Below are 20,657 nucleotides of genomic sequence, written 5' to 3'. Positions count from 1 at the left end.
TTCATAAGATCTCACAAATGAGTTTAGATTCTAACTGGGTATTGTGTTTGGTATCCAGCTCTCTCTATTTGACAAATAAACACAACATTTGCTGCCTAAGGTGGTTTGAGGCTCTTTTGGTCTCTTTGTTTTAACCAATTTTTGTCGGTTAAGTGACTGGATAAAATTATTTTATAATTAGTATTAATGTCATTTCTTTTTGATTTTCAATTACTTATCTAAATAGTTGAGTTACAGTTAAAACTATGGCATTTATTTTTCTCTTTCTTCTTACTTTTTATTAATTTTGATCTTAGCTCTAATGACTCAGCATCCTGACTGTACACATAACTGACTCAAAGTTAACTCCCAAATTGATCGGACATCTTTTACTGTCTTTGAAATAGAAGAGAATGTTTTTCATTATTTACAGTATAATTTGGTGCTGACAATGCCCTCTACCTACCAGTTTGTTTTAAAGAGTGTTCCTGACATAGAGGAATGAGGTTCCTATGTAATCTGTAAGCCTCTAGCCTCTGTCCTTCTTCCTGAATCATGTTTTTTCATATATTTCTCCCCATCCTCATCTTTTCCCATCTTTGTGTTGAAGTCACCAATAATCAGAGTGTATGTGGATTTGCTTTGGAACATCTTATGAAGTTCTTCAAAGGATTTCTCCACAATTGATGTTAGTGTCTGCAATTATTTTCGGGGTAGTTTTTTGTGTTTATCATTAATAGTCCAATACCTGATAACCAACTATTCCAAGAAATAATGAATGTTCACTCCATGACCTCCCTTCATTGCTTTTCTAAGGAGTACCTATGAGCCTTCTAGTTAGCTGCAACTTCTGGTTTTGTTTATATGAAGAATGTCAAAATTGATATGATTCACCTCTAGCAGCAACATATCCATTCATTGGCCATTGAATGAGAATCTCATACTTGGAGTACCAACAATCAAATTAAGCTGTACTGATGGCCTAAAACTGTACAATTCTTAGCACTCTTTGCTGAGAGAAGAGGTCAGATGGTGCTAAGAATTATAGAACTGTGAGATTCTGGTAGACCAAGAAATATGTGTGTATGTATATATGTATATAAACACACATATATGTGCACTGAAGAGACATACATGCACACACATATACAAGCATACATACATACACAGACTAGTTTTATTACAGGTGATAAATTCTAAGCCTTTTCAGCATAGTTAGAACCTGGCAGAGCCTAAGCTACTCTGGTATATCCTTTGAAGACACCATGAGATATCTGATTATGATTTTGTGGAGGCAAAATAAACTCTAAAAGAAATAATTATGTTAGCTTTTAAAATTGGTGCTGCTCTGGGATAAAGGCAAATTTGTTATAACATCTGATCTAGCATATAACCATCATTGTGGGGTATGGATAATGATTACAGGAATCTCTGAGGAGTTTTGTCAGAATTCCTTGATACACTTGTATTCTAACACAACCCCATATATCACATTACCCATTCATGCCAGTAAATCAGTTTCTTTCCCCCTGGGGCAAAGAAGTAGGAAAAATGCTTCTATGATATTACGGCACTGTAATGGCAGAGAAAACCACCTTTGGAGAAAATCATGGCCACAGCCTCCCAAGACTTCTTGTCATGGTTGCATATGCTTCTCCAAGTGCAAGTAAAGGCACCATATTCCTTTCTTTATGCTTTGTCTTTAGTTCCAAATTCTGGGACAAGGCACCCACCCATATGTTATTTTCCTTGGAGAAATAGATCTCACCCGCCAAAAAATCATGAGATCAAGATTGCCCACTGCACATGACTCCCAAATAATATGTGTAACTCCTTAAAAATAGACCAAGTCTTTATGATGTCTGAGAACTGTGATAAGTTGTGCCCTTTCCAAATGCCTTTAGGTCTGCAAAGATGGACTTAATAGCCATCAACTCTTGCCAACTGTTGTGTAATTTCTCTCTGCTAGAGTTAGTTCAGATGAATTGTTGACCGCAGGATGTCAAACAACCTTCCTCTCCATTGTTTTACACCTTCCCTTAGGTACTTTAAAGTACACATGACTGGACAAGTACTGGCAAAGAGACAGGTCTAGGCATTCCTGAGTATGCAAAGTTTCTTGGTGCACTTGCTCCTTTTGGCACCAGTCAGATATACGAACGGACCTTATTTCTCCTTCTTATAGCTCTGTTTCTCTCTCAGCATCTCTCTTGGGTGCTCCTTTGTAGGGGCCATATGGTTGCTTAGGCCTCTCAAGGTTTAAAGGAAGTCCAGCATTTCTATCTTTCATCCCCAAGGTCTACATTAGTCTCTCATGTCCATAAAAATGCCTGGCAGTCCTCTGAGAAAGATGTGGGGAGGAGCTGATATGAAAGGCTATCATTCCTACAAATCTTCGATTTGAATGAGATGATAAATACCTTACAGATTCAGTGTGGTATAAATTCTGACCCCTAAGATTCTTTAAAATATGTGAGACCAATTGAAGCAGATGTTGCATGCATCTAGGTGGAGTAGTGGATGCACAGTGGACTGGACCTGCAGTCAAGAAAGCCTGAATTCAAAACTGGTCTCAGACACTTACTAGCTATGTGTCCTTGGGCCAACCACTTAACCTGTCTACCCCAGTTTCTGCCTCTCTAAAATGCGGATAATAATAGCACCTACCTCCCAGGGTTATTGCAAGGATAAAATTACATAATACTAGTGAAGTGCTTTGCAAACTTTAAGGAACTGTATAAATACTAGCCAGTATTATTACTATTAGTACTGTCTTATCACATCCCTGGTACCTGGTGCCTATATTTCTCTCATCCTTTCCTTGCCTTGGGTAACCAAAGTGTTATCTGGTTCTGTCTCCTTCTCACTTTGCATGTAATTTCTATGCTTTTAAAGCACAATGAGGACTAGTTTTAAAATATTTCAGCAAAGCTTATATTCCTTTTTCTTCTTAAGTAGCCTGAGTGAATGCAGCTCCCTTGGGAGTAGAAATTCCAGTACACTCTCCCAAAGGAAATGGCCCCACCTGCTTCTTTCCCACCTCCACAGTTGGGTTGTACTGCCTTCACTTTGAACACCCTTTCTCTCCAATCTGACTTGGGAAAATTTCAGGCAGACCCCTAGGGACAGGTACACTTTGGGACATAGTGAGAAATACAGTCCCTCCTGAGATGATTGGAATAATCTCACACTGAGCCTACAGAGAATAAACTGAGGAATATAGTCGGAGTGCTTTCTCAGTCCTTACACCAGTTAAGAACAGACAGTTGGGGGGAGGTAGGTCCAACCTTAATGCCAGGACATTGTGGGAAGGTTTTAGTCATCCAACTACAAATAAAATCAGTGCTGCTGAGCTTCAAACATCTCAAAGGAAAGAATTTGATGTCTAAGGGAAAGCATTCATTTAGCTTTGCCACAACCATCCCCTGTCACTCTCCTATCTTAAATCTCTCCTCGCCCCCTGGCTTTCTCCTTCCAAGACTGGATCATACTTAGAAACTCGTCACTAGACCTATCGCCCCTCAATCATCTGGTAGTTCTCCTTTTCACAGCCAAACTTAGAAAGAGTTGCTTTATTAATTCCACATCTCATCCTTTCAATCTATAACCCTTTATAGTTTGGCATCTGATCTCAACACTCTCTTCTAAGATACCAGTGTTTCCTTAATTGCCAAATTTAATGAGTTTTCTCAATTTTCCTCTTTCCTCTCTGCAGCATTTGGCACTGTAAATCACCCGGTCCTCCTAGGGCCTCTCTCTTCTCTGGGTTTCTGGAACACTCTTCTCTCTTAGCTCTCCTCTTATTTGTCTCAACCTTTTCTTCTTCAGTCTCTTTTCTCTTTCCACATCACACAGCTAAGTGGGGTTGTATCTCAAGGCTGTGTATTGACCTCTCTTTTTTCCTTCATATACTCTCACTTGGTGACCTCATCAACTCCTATGATTATCTTTACATAAATGAATTCCAGATCTATTTATGTCATCCCCTATCTCTCCTAGGCTCTAGTCCAGCATCACCAACTTGCCTGTTGGATATTTCAAACTCAGTGCTTATGGAAATCTCAAACTCAACACATACAAAGTAGAGCTTATGTTGTTTCCCCCCAAAATCCATCCCATTTCTAAACTTCTCTATTTCTTTTGATGCTACTAGGATTCTCCCAGTTTCTGAGGCTTACAACCTCAGTCTTATGACTCTGCCTTCTCTGTACATATCCATTCAGTTGCCAAATCTCATTGTTTCTTCCTCCACAACATGTCTTGCAACTGATCTTTTTGATCTGTTCACATGGCCTCTGTCCTAGATCAGACCCTCATCACCTCTGACCTGGAGTACTGCAGTAGGCTCCTAATTGGTCTTTTCTCTACATTCCTATTCTTGTACTCCATAGCCAGTCACATTCTTACTGTTCTTCCCACTTGAGATTTTACTTCTCATCTCTGTGCTTTTGCACTGGCTGTCCTCTAGGTTTGAAATACACTTCCCTCTTAGTTCTACCTCTTCAAAATCCTTATTTTTCCTCCTAAACTCAATTCAAGCACCATAGTCAATAAGAAACTTTTTCTGATTCCCCCAGATTCTCCTAGGTCTCCCTAGGTCTTCCCTTCTAAAATTACCTTGTATATTTTATGTCCATATTCTCTTGATCCTTATTTATGCAAAAGGTTCTTACCTGTTAGGATGCAGTTTCTTGAAGGCCAGAACAGCACCATTTTTATTGTTATATTTCCAGCACCTCTTACATGGTGAGAGAAATGATTATTTCTGTCTTATACCAGTGATCAATTTATTGAATTAAGATGAGAATTTTTCATGTAGGTTGTTCAGTCTCTGAAGGACATTATTGATAAATGAGATTGCCTAAATCCCTGGGGTGCATGCCTTTCAATCTTCAGCGGGAGACCCTGCCCAAGTAGAGAGTCTTACAAAGAATTTAATCTAATTTGGGTGAAGTCTGGCCCATTTTGTTCTCGACAGAGATGTCTGAGTGAACAAAGTCATGTCCTCCAGCCTCTCAGAATAGGCTCACCTCTCATTATAATATTCATCCTCATGACTTAACCAAAGTTGACTGCTACACTAAGGAACATCTACTCTTCCAACAACATATAAGCACTGAGTAAGTTCCTTGAGAGGTCCTTGGTATTCGAGAGTTCCACTGACACCTTTTATTAATTATTTGCTAGCATGATTAATAAAATGATTACCCAGAAACTATGCTTCTCAGATTTCAATAGTAAGTACTTAATAAATACTTATTCATTGCTTCCATGGTGGTTTGGGGGTAACTGAAATCCTTGCTCTTGGATGAGTCACTAAATGTATATACATAGAACAATAACACAAAGGAGGGGAAATGGCTTTACTAAAGAGGAATCTTGTATGTGGCATTTCATTGTTAGAATTGTAAACTCTGCAGGGAAAAATTTATAAATTCTTCATCCAACTACAAGAGGAATGTCATGCTTTCCCTTAATAACTACAATTATATTCATCTTTCATTGCCAAAGAAGATGGCATGCCATCAGAGAAATGAGGACATGACTTACACGTGACTTTGTTTTGAGTGAGGGAGGGCTGTGCAGGTCACTAGCCTCACTTCTCCTCCAGAACCATCTGAATCTAGTGACCAGATATTCATCAGGATGACTGGAGCTAAGTGACTTGCTCAAGGTCACACAGCTAGTGTGTCGAGTGTCTGAGGTGAGATTTGAACTCAGGTCCTCCTGACTCCTGCACTGGTGCTCTATCCACTACACCACCTAGCTGGCCCATAAGTACAATTGAAGAATTGACAAATGGCACAATGTCTAGTCGCTGGTGAGGAAGTGCAGCAGGCTTTGGGAGAGCTGCATGAATGACCTGGATTTGATGAAATAAAATTTCATGGGGGCAGTGCTATGCCAAGAGAACCTGAGTATAAGAGAATTCTTCATATTGTAACTATAAAATGCCCTGGGAAATAGTCTTTATGAGATCTAATGGGACTCTGGGTGACTGCAATTTACCTGTTGAAGAAAACTATTGTTGTTTCTCCTGTAACCTCAGGGCCCAATCCCAAGCTCTGCTGATCTAGGCTGGAAAAATGATATGTGATTTTCTTTCTCTTGGATTTCCTGATTGAGAATCAGTCTGGCGCATTTTCTAGATCTGTTCAGAGGAGTTGGAGAAGGGTGGTGTAGGAGCAGGAACTCACTGTACGTCTTCCTACTACTTGGCCATCTTTGCTCTGCCCTTCACTTTCCATAAAATATTTGGACCATTACAACTAGCATGGTCATAAGGGGCATAATAGTGTCAACCTGTTTGTTGTGTTTCAAATTCCTGGGTCAAAACCCAAGCCAAAAATACTTTGATATCCACAAAGTTAACTTTAAATTTTACTACCTTTTAATCTCTTTGTCAACTGGTAGCTAAGCTATAACCATTGGCTGTCAGGGAAGCCCATATTTAAATTTGTGATTTCTTTAGATTGAAGGAATCGTTTTGTAGTGCAGATATCTTTTATTCTTAAGTTAATTGGTTTGTAACTCTTCCCTGATGAGGATTGTCTTGGAAAATGTGTGTATAAAGCAAAGTCTTACAAATTGAGTCAGGTTTCAAATGATTCATTATCTTGAAAAAACTTTTCAGAAAGTGTCTATAACTCATTTTATCAGCTTTATAAATTTTTAGTTGATCAGTTCTATAAATCCAGATTTTCCTATCTCAGATTTACTTTAAAATGAGTCTTCTGGTATCCTTGGCAGTGGGATATATTGAACTCTCTATCTTGTGCTTATGATCTGAAGTAAGCCTGGTCTTTCTACTTCTTGCTGCTCAGTTAGCTTCCAAGTGTTGGGCAGATAGCTAATCAGGTAGAAGTTTGGAATTGAGCATAAAAGATGCCAAACATGTAAGGGGGCTGAGTTTGGGTATGTTTGAGTATGCTTGGTATGTGTATCTGAATATGTCTTTGTTTTATTATTTTACTACCCTACAAAGCTAAATGCCAAAGTTTTTGAATTGTGTGCTGCATTTATATTACTTGCAATTATTATTATCTTCATTAGCACGGATAATTGAGAGTTTATAGGATCATTGATGGTAGTTATGGAGCAGCTTGGTGGCAGAGTGAGTAGAGTGATAGGTCTGGAGTCAGGAGGACTCCTCTTCCTGAGTTCAAATCTGGATTCAGACACTTAATAGCTGTGTGACCCAAGTCCTTTAACCCTGTTTGCCTCAGTTTCCTCATCTATAAAATGAGTTGAAAAAGGAAATGGCAAACCACTCCAGTATATTTGCCAAGAAAACCCCAAATGGGGTCACAAAGAATTGTATATGACTTAAAAAAGTAACTGAAGAATAAACAGCAGTGAGATTATCACTAGACAGGACATTAGAGGCATCTAGTCAAAACTCACTAATTTTACAGAGGAGAAACTGAGCCTCAAATAGGTTAACAGTCTTGCCCAAGGCCACACAAGGTTTAAGAATTGGTAGTGCCTGTATTTGAAACAAAGTCCTCTGACTCCAAATCCTTTAAGGATATATCTCCTACTGGATTTCGTGCTGCCTTCCTTAATTTTATGTAAATGTTCAATAATAAAATGGTTCCCAAAATGTATTAAGACAAAATGGGCATCTCTTGGGATATGCTATCACAATTAATTCCTGACTGAATGAGGATTTATTTCAAGTTTTCAGATTGATACTGAGTGATAATGTATAAGTGTTTACCAAAAATAATTTCTTTTTATAGTTGTGAAGTTGGATTTTAGAGCTGGACTTGAAATGTTTTTGTTTTGCAGATAAAGACCACTGTTCAAAAAGTAGAATTTCCACTGATCAAGGCAGAATTAGAAGCAATTGACGTGAAGTTACAGAAAGCTGAAACAACATTATTTTGGAATGGCGAAGGTATTAAGGCAATGGCTTCACATTTAGTTGAATTTGACATTCACCAAAGTCCACTTCTACCATTAACATCATACAACCTAAAAAACCCATTGATTTGTTTTTGTTTTCTAACAAAAACAAAAAATAACAAACTTGCTTTTACAATTCAACTGCCATCAATAATCAGATGATAAGGATAATGTGGGCATAATGCTTGGTAAAACCTTTTGTATGATAGTAATGGCATTTTCTGGTTTACATAGCAAGGTCCCTGCTGCTCTTTGTCCCTGATTAATTGTCCCTGACCTTAAGGCATTTTGTTTTTAATATCCTGATGAGTCACTGCTCATTTTGAAGCCTTGAGAGTTAATAAACACTGTCCTCTGCTGTCCTCTGTATAGAAACAGTATGTTACGGGCTCACTATAATTCACTCTGACACTGGGAGCTGCCTTTCCATTAGTTGAGATGGGTTTTGCTGAGCCATCCATACATTCTCACTATTTTCTCTCTGAGAAGGGCATGTGCTTGTGTAGCCCTTGAGGAGTTTCAGCCCTCGTTGTGGGTTTCATTTGTGCTATGCTCTAAACAGTGGGACTGTTTTTTGTAATATTCTTGACCTTAGGAAGGCCCCCAAAAAAGCTTGCTAAACCAGGTGGTATAGTGGACAGAGCACTGGGCATGGAGTCAGGAAGATTTGAGTTAAAATCTGGCCTGAGACACTTATTAGCTATATGTCACTTAACCTCTGTTTGCCTCAACTTCATAATAGCACTTACTTCTCAAAGTTATTGTAAGGACTAAATGAGGTAATAATTGTACAGTGAATTGATTCTTTTGTGAAGGCAAAGTAGGCCATTTGTACCTCAGTTCTTACTTAACATTTAAGTACTGAATAAGTGTTGGCTTAGACAAACTGAGACTTGGGGAAGACCTTAGCTTAATAAGGCTGAAGCCTCCCACTGTATCTGGGGCCATCGCTAGGCATCTATGTCTTGTCACCGAACTCTGATGACTCTGGAGGAGACAATGGGGCACAGCTCTGCCTCACGCAAATCCAGTTCACTTGTGAGTCAAGATATCACCCTCCTGGTGTCATTGGTCCTTTTTGAGAACAGAGGACAAACGACAAACAATTGTAAAGTGCTTGTTATGGTGCCTGGCACATAGTAATGCTATATAAACATTAGCTATTAATTATTATTATATGGAGTCATAGAGTATTGGAACTAGAAAGAGTAAGACACTTGTCCAGTCAATTAACTGTTCCCCACACATGACACAAGACCTTATCTGTCTCCATACCTGAAGTGCACTTCCTTGTCACCTCTGCCTTTTAGAACCCATAGCATCCCTCAGGTTTCAGTTCAGGTGGTATCTACTACATGGAGGCCACATGTTCATGCTCTCCCACCTGAAATTTATATTTACTTTTTATATCCTTAGTATTTACATGTCCATTTATGTGTTGTAAATCCTCCGCCTACCCTCAGGATGACGGAAGTGCTTTGAGGGCAAGGACTGTTTGATGTTTGGTTTTGTACCCCTGGCATCTAGTACAGAGCGAGTGCTTCACCAAAGGTAGATATAGAACACCCCGACTCAAAGACAACTTGTGGGGGTTCCCTATGTAGGTTCCCTGTGTAAGAAGAAGGAGACATGACTTCTAATTGCCTGAAACACCTCAAAGACCACTTCTTTTTCTCCTTCCTTGAGGTCCCGCCTCAGCACAGGAGTGTTGCGGGGCTGTCTGGGGAATTGTCACAAACTACCTGTGGGCATAAGTGTTAGAGATATTGCATCTTTGTTGAATAAATTAAATTGAATTGAATTGAATCACATTGTATAATCCTCTCATTTTATCAACCAATCAACAAACATGTGTTAAGTATTTCTTACATGCCAGGCACTGTGGTGGACCCCCAAAGTACAAAGACAAAAATTCCCTCAAACAATTTGTAGTCTAGCAGGGACAATACATACACTCACACACACACACCTACTACATACACGGAATATAATATTATATGTTACATATGCATATATATTTAGCTATAGACTAAAATATCTTATTTGTTACATATATTATTGTATATATATATATATTTATAAGATGCATTTTAATATATCATATATAATATTTATTTAATATATGATATACATTAGATATATTGTGTTGTATCATATATCCTCTATTATACATAATTTACCTGTGTAATACCCCTTATATAATAAAAATATATTTTGTATTAAATGTATTTTATTATATGGTATATTTAACATAATGTATTTGTATAAAATTATGCTTATGTATATATTTAAATACACATTACATGTACACAATACGTGTGGCTTTTTCTGGCTCAGTTGTCAGTCATCTTGGACATCACTCCCAAAGAGACAAACAGAGTGGAGTCCCAGTCAAAGGGACAGACTGGAAGTGGTCCTTTAGCAAAGGGCTTATGCTCTCTCTTTAGTTAAATATTTCCTATCTCCAACCAAATCAACAGAGCTGCCTTTGACACATTTTGCCATACTCCCATTCTAGACATTTTTATAGAAAAGAAAACGGATTCTATGAATATTTTAACTTTATTTTTAGGTGTGTTTCAATATATTCAAGGGATGAGAGAAATTCTATACGACTTAGAGACCAGGATCCAGAAAACAAAGCAAAACGTGGAAGGAATTGTTCAGATTATGAACGTGAGTCAATTACAAGATGCTTAAGAAGGGTAGGAATGGAGAGACAGAAAAAAGCTCCATTAGCACGCACCCTAGCACACCCAGGAAGGCCTGCTAGCACAGGTTCTTTGATCTGCTTTTAGACAGTTTCAAAGGGGTTAACAATCCTTTAATTAAACATATATAAGGGGAACACCTGAACGTAGAGAAAATACAAGCAGAAAAATTAGCACAAAGATCAACAGACAGAGCTCCAAATGTCTGAGTAAAGCAATATTGTTATACACTTTGCATACATCACTGGATCAAGGGAGCACAGACATCTGAGCAGTCAGGGTGGGGTGGGGGGGATGGGGTCTGAACATACGTCTACTCAGAGTCTTGACCAGGAAATCAAAAGATCTATCTCATGAATGAATCCCCAAAGTAAAATATCAACCTCCTAGTATATATAGTTTTCAACTAATAGGTTCAGAGCCAGAAGGCATCACAACCCACATAACTCAGAACACCTGTGAACTGCCTGGGTTCAAAGGAGATTGAACCTTCAGATATTCTCAATTTAGCCTGAGCCTAGGAAACTGAACACCAAAAAGGAAACAACAAAAATCTCACTTTGCTTGCTCTTACAAAAGCTGAGGAAAAAATAATGCTAGGATACAACAGTGCATGTCCGTTAATGGGAACTTTAAATTTAAACAGCACATTAAGGATCCCCACACTACAAAAATGCAGGGGAACACCCTGAGCAAATGCCGTTTACTGCTCTTAGTCTCTATAATGGTGAAACTGGGTTTATTATAGACAGTGAAAGTTCTCTCTAACCTGTCTTTTCCAAAGACATATTTCTAGTTACTGGGTTGCTGAACTGTCCTAACCTTTTCCTTTCAGGATTGGTCAGCCAACCCTATGTTTGAAAGAAAGGACAACAAAAAAGAAACTCTTTTAGACTTGGATGGAAGGGTGAACAACCTCAACAAACGCTACACAGCAGTCAAGGAAGCTGGAGTGAAGATTCAGGCCATGGTTGCAGTAAGAAAGCTGGAGAAACTCTTAGGAGCACCCCTGACTTTCATACAGGAGAGGGGAAAGCCAAGATAAACTAAAATGATATCATAGGACCAAAGATTTACAGAGATAGTGGTCTTGAGAGACTATCTAGGCCAGCCACCTACTTTTTACAAAAGGGGAACTTGAAGCCCAGGTTGTGAGCTGTTTTGTCTCAGGTTACACAGGTAGTAAGTGATAAAGGACCTCTAAATCCAAAATCAGTGATGTCATTGAATGAATGATCTATTATTCAAATCACTCAGTAAAATTTTTTAATTTGATGATAACTATTTCATAAGATTTTAGATCCAAAGATGGAAGGGAGCTTAGATAAAATGGCATCTAATCCAGTTCCTCCATTTTACAGATGAGGAAACTGAAGACTAGGTTAAATAACTTGTCTGAAGTCACTCAGGTGGTAATCATCAAAGGGAGGATTTGAACCCTAGTGCTCAGGTAGTGGATAGAGTACCAGGTCTGGAGTCAGGAAGACTCCTCTTTGTGAGTTCAAATTCAGCTTCAGATACTTACTAGCTATATGACCCTGGACAAGTCACTTAACCCTCTTTGCCTCAGTTTCCTCATCTGTAAATGAGCTGGACAAGGAAATGGCAAACCAGTCCACTATCCTTGCCAAAAAATAGAAAACCTAAATGGGGCCATAAAGAGTCAGACACAATGGAAAAAATGACACAACACCAAACCTCAATTCCCAAGCCAGTGTCCTTTCCAGTGTCCAACATTGCCTTAATCTTGAGCTTTAATTCAAATCATTCAGTAAACGATATTTTTAAAAATCAACAATTGTCATGAAAGTTCTAGTTAGCATGTTTTCAAACCTTAAAAACAGTCAGTCACCCTCATTGTGCCATTGAAGCCATCCTGATAATTGTTCTGATGACAAAACAACTTAATACGTAGTCAACAAACCTTGTCATCAGTCGACTTAGGCAGAACACATTCTCACAGGGGTCTGCAGGTCTTGTTCTACTGGCATACAGAAAGAGAAGGCCCAAGACAGAGGTAGTAGAAAGAACAGTGAACATGGAGGTAGAAGATGTGCTTTCACATGCTGACTCTGGTGCTACATGTGTGGCCTGGAGCAGGTCATTAAAGGGAGACCAACGGCAACAATAATGAACAATTCCCACATGTACGTTTGAACCTCTAAAGTTCTATATCCAGATGCCAAGCGGATCAACCAAACATCTTGGGACTTTTCAAGGCCTGCTGTGTAGAGCTCATGCCACAGTGTTTACACTGGAACTGGGGTGGTATTTTCCAACATAATGATGAGTGTGGGGGGTTTTCCACTATTGTGTAAAATGAGAAAATTTCCTGTAGGCCTCAAGACATTCTTTGGGATTTTTCTGAAGATTTTGAGTCCTGAAGCAGAGACAACTTCTACCCTACCTAAAAAAAATTGTATTTTCCCTTCAGAAATTTCCCACTGCTGAACAGTGCAGGCATTAGCTCCAGAAAGCCCTGCCAAAAGTGTTAGCCAGGGAGGTAAAACATCCACTCATCAGGTTCCATTGCATATTGTCATGGATTCCTGAAGAGGATAACCCAAGACAAATAAAATTTCGTGGAAGACTAGAGCTGGGGAAAATCCAGGTCCCAACAGGGGAGAACATACCGAGGTAGAGACATATCATCAAGGGAAGCAGGAAGACACTGAGTGACTGGAAGGGTGTGTGGTAAGGACAGGGTAAAAGGGAAATGATGCCCAAGAAGGGTGTCAGAAGGCAAGAAAGGGAAGTCAAAAGGCAATGAAGGGACAGAGTTTCATTTATTTCCTAATCTTGCAGAGGGGCAGTCCTATTTATGGTGATCCTTGGCACCTTGATCAGTGTGATAATCAGAGTGGAATCTTAAGAAGCACAGACTTACATGAATTTGTGTAAGTGTGTGTATACACATACATATATAGTATGTATATATACACATATATTTACATGTATGTGTATATATGTAAATACATGTGTGTGTATATATGGAGAGAGGGAAAAAAGGGATGCGAGAGGGAGAGAGGGAGGTGGGGGCAGAGGTAGAGAGACAGGCAGTAAACAAGCAAGCATTTACTAAGCACTGGGGATATAAATACAAACACACAAGCCCTGTCTTCAAGGAGCTTACATTCTAATGGAGGAATACAACATAAAGAGGGGAGTGAGCGTGGCTTAAACTGCTTATAGAATGGAGATCTAAGCTAGAGTTGCCATTTCAGAAAAATAGATGTAAAGATAGAGGCATCTCCAGGGTAAGAAAGCTGCTGGAGAGGAGGTAGAGGACGTAGGGAAGTCTGGAGAATGAGTGGAGCCAGGAAAAATACAGGCTTACTAGTAGCACAGAAACCATTTGGGGAGCTGTTACTCCTACAAAAAAAAGAATACAAGACATGCACTTTCAACCTTGAAGTCATAATTCCTTTGACTTCTAATAAGGCGACTGTTCTGTATTAGTAGAGTCCTGGGCAACCCCCTGAGCCAGGCAACGGATAGAGGGCTGTGTGGGTCTATGCTTAACTATGTATGCACATGCCTATCATAAGGTCAGATAAGGTCAAACACAGGGGTTGGCAGAAATCCTTTGGAGTAAATACAAGTCACTCAAAATTTGGCTCTACCTGTATGCCTCTCCCTCCTCTGAATAAAAATGCTGTTTTAATAACTTAGATAAATTCTTTTCCCAGGAAAATGCAGAATTATTTCGAGCTGACACGACAACTGAATCTTGGAGGGAATATGTAGATTATATTGATGTTATGGTCTTAGAAGGATTTGAGCAGTTTATTCGAAAATCTCTGCAGTATTTTCTAAGCAACATGGTGACAGATGTAAGTTTTGAAAATGTCTTTTTGTTTCAAAGAAAATGTTAATGACAGATTTATCAAAAATTGATCTTAACAAAAATGATTTCTAGAATACCTAAACCCAATAGTTTAGGTATTAAGACCCTCTGGGGCCCTAGACACCCCTGTGACCCTCTCTCTGTCTCCCACCACGACAGTGCCAGTGAGGTTGAGTGTTCTCTGATTCCCAGAGTTAGAATTAGCTAGAGACTCAGAGAGGTCAAGGAAATTAGAAGTTCTTAATTGCGTTTCTTTTCTACTTTTCTGTTACTCTTGGCTCTTATATACATTATATAGGTTCTATATCACCCTTTTAGTTATGTGTCTAAGGTCCTGAATCTTCTCACTTTTTGTTTAAAAGGTCAGTGGTGTAAACTGCTGATTTGGTTCCTGTATATCTATTTTGGTGACTTTTAGGGAAGGAAAATTAAAGTGATATGAATTGGAAAGGGAAGGATCTCTGAGTCAAGGGTCCTTCCTCTTCCTCTTCCACTCCCACTTGTTTTAGGGATTGTTAAGCACATGGAAGTCTCTGGGCATGGACCTAGTAGGCTAATTGGATAGTCTAGTACTGATCATTAGGGAATGCTTTCACCTGCCAATTCAGATATCCGGATAAATAAGAGACAACTGTCTCTCACTCCTTTAAACAAAGTGCAAGTTACTTAAGCAATGTTCTCTATTACTTTGGTAATAGCTATGTCAAACAATTAGAAAAGACAGCTAAATTCTAAGCTTAGGTTCTATTTCATTGGGAAGAGAGAACTAGGAAAGTGCCATGTTTCACCACATTATCGTCGCAGAATTTATGACAAAATTTGTCCAAATGGCGGGGTGCGCCCATTATATGAACCTTTAAAAAATTGTCCCGATATTACTTTAAAATCTTTTTTAAAAAGTTAATAAACTGTCTTTGGTGCAAGATTAGGATGCACAGAATATTTGTGAATGTACATTAAAGTTGAATACTGACAATGCGCGTGCTCTGAGAATTCTAGGCTCAAGGCTGAGAATTCTATGCTCAGGGTTCGCAATGCTGGAGACATGAAGGCATATCCATATGCCACTGGCAAATACATTGCTTCTCTGTTTATCTTTTAAACAGGTATGAGGAACAGAATTATACCATGTAATGGTTACTTGATGAAAGGTTATAAATCAGTTTTTGGACTGAAAAAATAGGGTGCAATGATTGTGCAGTGAAATATGGTATCTCCAGCCAGTGATGACTGGTGCCATTCATGTGTGCTTTCTGCTTTGAAGATAACACACGGGAGAATGTTGTGAAAGGGGAAATACAATTGACTCTCAGTCACCCTCTCTAAGTCAGCGTGGCCTTAGTTTTTAGCCCTGTTTGCACTATTTACTAGCTATGTGATTTGCCTTGAAAGACAGCATGGCATAGTGATTGCTGTACTGGGCTTAGAATCAGGAAGATTTAGGTTCAAATCTTGCTTCTTTTACTTATTCTATTTACTTATTTACTGTGTAACTGAGCAGCAATTTCTGCAGTTGTAGAATGGGGATAATTATATCCACAGTACCTCCCTCACAGGACTCTGATGAGAATTAAATGAGGTTTTATATATGTGCACATATATACGTATGTATATTATGTATGGATATAGATATGTATTTATGTGTACATATGTATACATACATACATGTGTATACATACATGTATGTATGTATGTGTGTGTATATATATCTCTACAGATGCATATATGTTTGCAAAATTTGTGAAAGAGCAGTGGATGGAGTGCTGGTCTTGGAATCAGGAAGACTCATCTTCCTTAGTTCAAATCCAGGCTCAGCTACTTATTATCTATATGACCCTGGACAAGTCACTTAACCCTGTTTACCTCAGTTCCTCATCTGTAAAACAAGCTGGAGAAAGAAATGGCAAACCATTCCAGTATCTTTGCAAGAAAACTCCACAAGAGGTGACGAAGAGTTGGACATGACTGAAACAACGGAATGACAATTATAAACTTGAGAGTGCTGCATAAATACCTTTATGAATTTCCAAGTATTATTATGAATAAAGGGCAAAAAAGAATTCATTTCTATGTCATTACAAATGCAAATACTATAATTTTTGTAGTAGTTTAGTTTAGTTCTTTTACTTAGATCTTACTTAGATCTTTTAGTTCTTTTACTAAAGCTGACACTGAGTCGACATTCCCTGAATACACATAATCTTTGTGTTGGGGAAAAGCAGCCTAGCAGAATTTCTGAAAGTGGAGCCAAATTGGCTTAGAGCTTAAAAAAAAGTCACATATTTCACAAAATGGATTATCTGCTCATTGATCATTGAGAAACTACTGTAAGTGGAATGACATAAAGTTAGAAGTAAATAGACCCATTCTGTCAAAGAAATAATCCTGGGGATCAACTGTTCTCAGGAAACTGTTGCTCCCCTGTTTGAAGTGAGGATGGAACTAGATGAAGATGTGCTAACATACAATCCCTCTCTGGAAATCGGAGTAGAGACTGGCTTCTTGACCCTGATAGAGAGTCTGATAAATGACATATATAACACGGCTAAACTGATTCCACGACTGGCCAAAGGCAAACTGAGTTACAAGGTGAGCTTTTTCTTAATCCAGCTGTTAATATTGGTAAGGACTTAGGTGTCTATTCTCTTGGGCCACTTCCCCAGCTTCCCTTCACATGGTAAGGCTGAGGCATCATAAGACACTGACTAATTTTTTCTTGGGGTTCTAGGGAATGGTGTCATGTCAAATTTAAATAGAAACACATCCTGTAGTCACATAGTGACTTAGGAAATCACAAATAATATTATCTATGTTGTATTTTTTTATTAAACATCTTCCAACTATATTTTAATCTACTTTGGCCCCAAACGTTTTGCAGCCACTGGAGGCCAGTGGACCACAAGGTTGACACCTATGATCGAGGGGGTAACTCAAGGGATTGGGGATGGGGTTCTCTAGTACTTTGCTCCCAAGTCCCCAGCCAGTGTGCTCCCAGGTACCTTTTTAACCAGCTGATATTGCTCCAATATCCATTAGCTTTTACAAGAAGTTATTTACTAAGTAGGTGTATAGCAAGGATTATAGTACAGAAACATATTCCCAAATTGGGGAGATACTCTTGCCTCTGCACAGAAGTGGGATCTCAAGAGCCATCTAGTCTAGCTCCCTCATTTTACATATGAGGAAAGGTAGATTAAGTCTATAGTAACTTCCAGCTCTAAATCTATATTGCTATGAAATTGTGAGCTGTTCTCATCCTCTTCCCTTCAGGAATAATCAAGCAACAAGTATTCCTGACCATGCATGGGAGAAAAGTTCCCCTATCTTCTTTCAGCCCTCTAATAGCCTAAATGGCTCCTTGAAAATAGCTCTATCTTACCACTTCAAAATGAGCACAACTAAACTGATTGCTGACGCAGGATGGCTGCTTTGATCTGTCTGCTGGTTCAACACTCCTCCTACCTGCCCCTCAAACCCCTTTGGGTACTGTAGGGTGAAGTTTATTTTTAGGCAGAATAATTCTAATCAGGTTGAAGATTTCAAGGAATGGAGATATAACCACATCCACCTTTAGCTAACAACCGAGTTTATTTAGAGACAGCTGGCAGCTCCCCCCTCAGATTACTTGGGTGAACCTGGGCAAGAGTACCCTACACTGTTGGCCTCAGTTTCTTCAGTTGTAAAATGGAGATAACAGCACCTATGTAACATGGTTATTGTGAAGATCCAATGGGATAATATTTGTCAAATCTCTTAGTGGGGTACCTGGCACATGATAAGCACTATATAAATACTTAGTCCCTTCCCTATTGCTATGCTCTTTTGCCAACCTCTGCCACCTGCTGGACCCCATCTTTGCTCTAGGAAAATGAAACTGCAAGTCTAAGTGCTCTCAAAAGGTTGGCTCTACATAGAAATAATACAGCCCATGGACAGCTTATGGCCTTCCATGTACTTTTATGCTAAAGTACACAAAGTGGTAACTAGGTGGCAAAATGGATAGAAGGCTGGGCCTGGAGTCAAGAATATTCATCATCTTAAGTTCAAATCTGGCCTCAGACACTTACTAGCTGGGTAACCTTGGGAAGGTCCAGTTTGCTTTAGTTTCCTCATCTGTAAAATGAGGAGAGGCAGGAAATGGCAAACCACTCTAGTATCTCTTCAAAGAAAACCCCAGATGGAATCACAAACAACCAGACATAACTGAAATGATTGAATAGGAACAATACAAAGGGAATCAGTGCTTCTCAGAAATGTGCCAACCTAGGGTAGGCTAGAGAAGCCACAATGGCTGCTCTCATGTATATTCATCAGTTGTTCTAGCTGTTTCTGTGTCACTTTCTTGGGATAAAGGAGACTGATCTAATCAGCTTACATCAAGAACCATTCTGACCATTCTCTTCTGCATGTAAGTCCTCAGGTAGTCAACTTTATCTCTTTCCATCAGGCAGATAATGAGCGCCCCCTCTCCATACTGGCTGCTCCCTGAAGACTATTTTAACTTAAAAAAACTCCCACTTCCATTTTTTAAGACTACAGAAATCTTTTCATGAATTAAAAGCAAATTCCCAGGGGAAAAAAATTAAAGCTAATTTTAACTGTGAATGTGGACACCACTTTCATCTATTTACTTCTTTGCCTTTCTCCTTTCAGACTGACCTGGAAGACAATTCTGACCTGCTAGAAATGAGGGAAGAAGTCACAAGTCAAGTTTATACCACCATGAAGCAAGCTGAAGAGTATCAAGATTCCTTTGAGAAATATTCTTACTTATGGATAGATAACCTCCGGGAATTCATGCAGTACTTCTTGACTTATGGACGCATGTTCACAGCAGAAGAACTAGAAGCTCGCACTGAAGAAAACTTCCCCAAAACACCCCCAACTCTAGCACAGTTTCAGCAGCAGGTAATATTCGAAAGTCAAATTTTCTTTTCAACTCTGGTTTTTTCAACAAGAATGCTTAGAAGTCCTCTATTTCATTGAAATTCCATTTCTTTCCCCTGAAGTATTATACTCAGTTTTGCTAGGTAGGTGATTCTTGGTTTTAATCCTGTCTTCTTTGACCTCTGGAATATCATATTCCAAGCCTTTTGATCCCTTAGTGTAGAAGTTGCTAAATCCTGTGTTATCCTGATTGTATTTTCACAATACTTGAATTGTTTCTTTCTGACTGTTTGTAATATTTTCACCTTGACCTGGGAACTCTGGAATTTGGCTACAATATTCTTAGGAGTTTTCCTTTTTTAGATCTCTTTCAGGAGGTGATCTATGAATTCTTTCCATTTCTATTTTACCCTCTGGGTCTAGAATATCAGGGCAGCTTTCCTTGATAGAAGATGATGCTCTTTTTTTGAGCATGGTTTTCAGGTACACCAATAATTTTTAAATTATCTCTCCTGGATCTCTTTTCTAGGTCAGTTGTTTTTCCAGTGAGATATTTCACGTTGTCTTCTATTTTTTTATTCTTTTGGCTTTGTTTTATAATTTATTGGTTTCATAATTTATTGGAAGTCATTAGCTTCCATATGCTCCATTCTTATTTTTAAAGAACTATTTCCTTCAGTGAGCTTTTGAGAAATTCTGCTTTTTAAAGCATTCTTCTCCTCATTGACTTTTTGGACCTCTTTTGCCATTTGGGTTAGTCAATTTTTAAAGGTGTTATTTATTCAGCATTTTTTTGAGTCTCCTTTAACAAGCTGTTGACTTGCTTTTCATGATTTTCTTGCATTGCTCTCATTTCTCTTCCCAATTTTTCCTCCACCTCTTTTAATTGATTTTCAAAACCTTTTTGAGTTCTTCCATGACCTGAGACCATTGCATACTTTCTTTTGGAGGTTTTGGATGCAGAAACCTTGACTTTGATGTCTTCCTCTGATGGTATGCTTTGTTCTTCCTCATCTGAAAGGATGGAAGAAAATACCTTTTCACCAAGAAAGTAACCTTCCATAGTCTTATTTTTTCCCTTTTTTTGGGCATTTTTCCAGTCAGTTACTTGAATTTTTAGTCCTTTGTCAAATGGAGAGTATTACTCTAAGGACCTGTATGTTCTTAGTTCCTCCAATGTGGCACAATCAAGGGAGAGGAGTTTACTCCACCAGCTCCACCATGCCAGTGTTCCTCCTCACCCTAGGACTGTCACTCGGAACTGAGAGCCAGATCAGCTGCTTGATTCCCCCAAGGTCTTTAGGTTGAGGGCTCCAAAAGTGGAT

General features: G+C 38.9%; 1 protein-coding gene across 1 annotated transcript in view; it reads left to right on the top strand.

Annotated features, from left to right (window-relative positions):
• The window catches only part of DNAH17 (dynein axonemal heavy chain 17), a 237,396-nt gene that overhangs the window by 37,643 nt on the left and 179,096 nt on the right, over nt 1–20,657 (top strand). The window contains exons 15-20 of the mRNA XM_072645176.1: nt 7,771–7,879; nt 10,460–10,563; nt 11,434–11,574; nt 14,288–14,431; nt 16,852–17,034; nt 19,099–19,353. Coding sequence (XP_072501277.1) covers nt 7,771–7,879; nt 10,460–10,563; nt 11,434–11,574; nt 14,288–14,431; nt 16,852–17,034; nt 19,099–19,353 — 936 coding nt within the window. The remainder of the gene's footprint in view (nt 1–7,770; nt 7,880–10,459; nt 10,564–11,433; nt 11,575–14,287; nt 14,432–16,851; nt 17,035–19,098; nt 19,354–20,657) is intronic.

The sequence above is a fragment of the Notamacropus eugenii genome, chromosome 2 (assembly GCF_028372415.1).
Source record: "Notamacropus eugenii isolate mMacEug1 chromosome 2, mMacEug1.pri_v2, whole genome shotgun sequence".
Classification (NCBI taxonomy): Eukaryota; Metazoa; Chordata; class Mammalia; order Diprotodontia; family Macropodidae; genus Notamacropus; species Notamacropus eugenii.
This window is presented reverse-complemented; position numbering and strand designations above follow the sequence as displayed.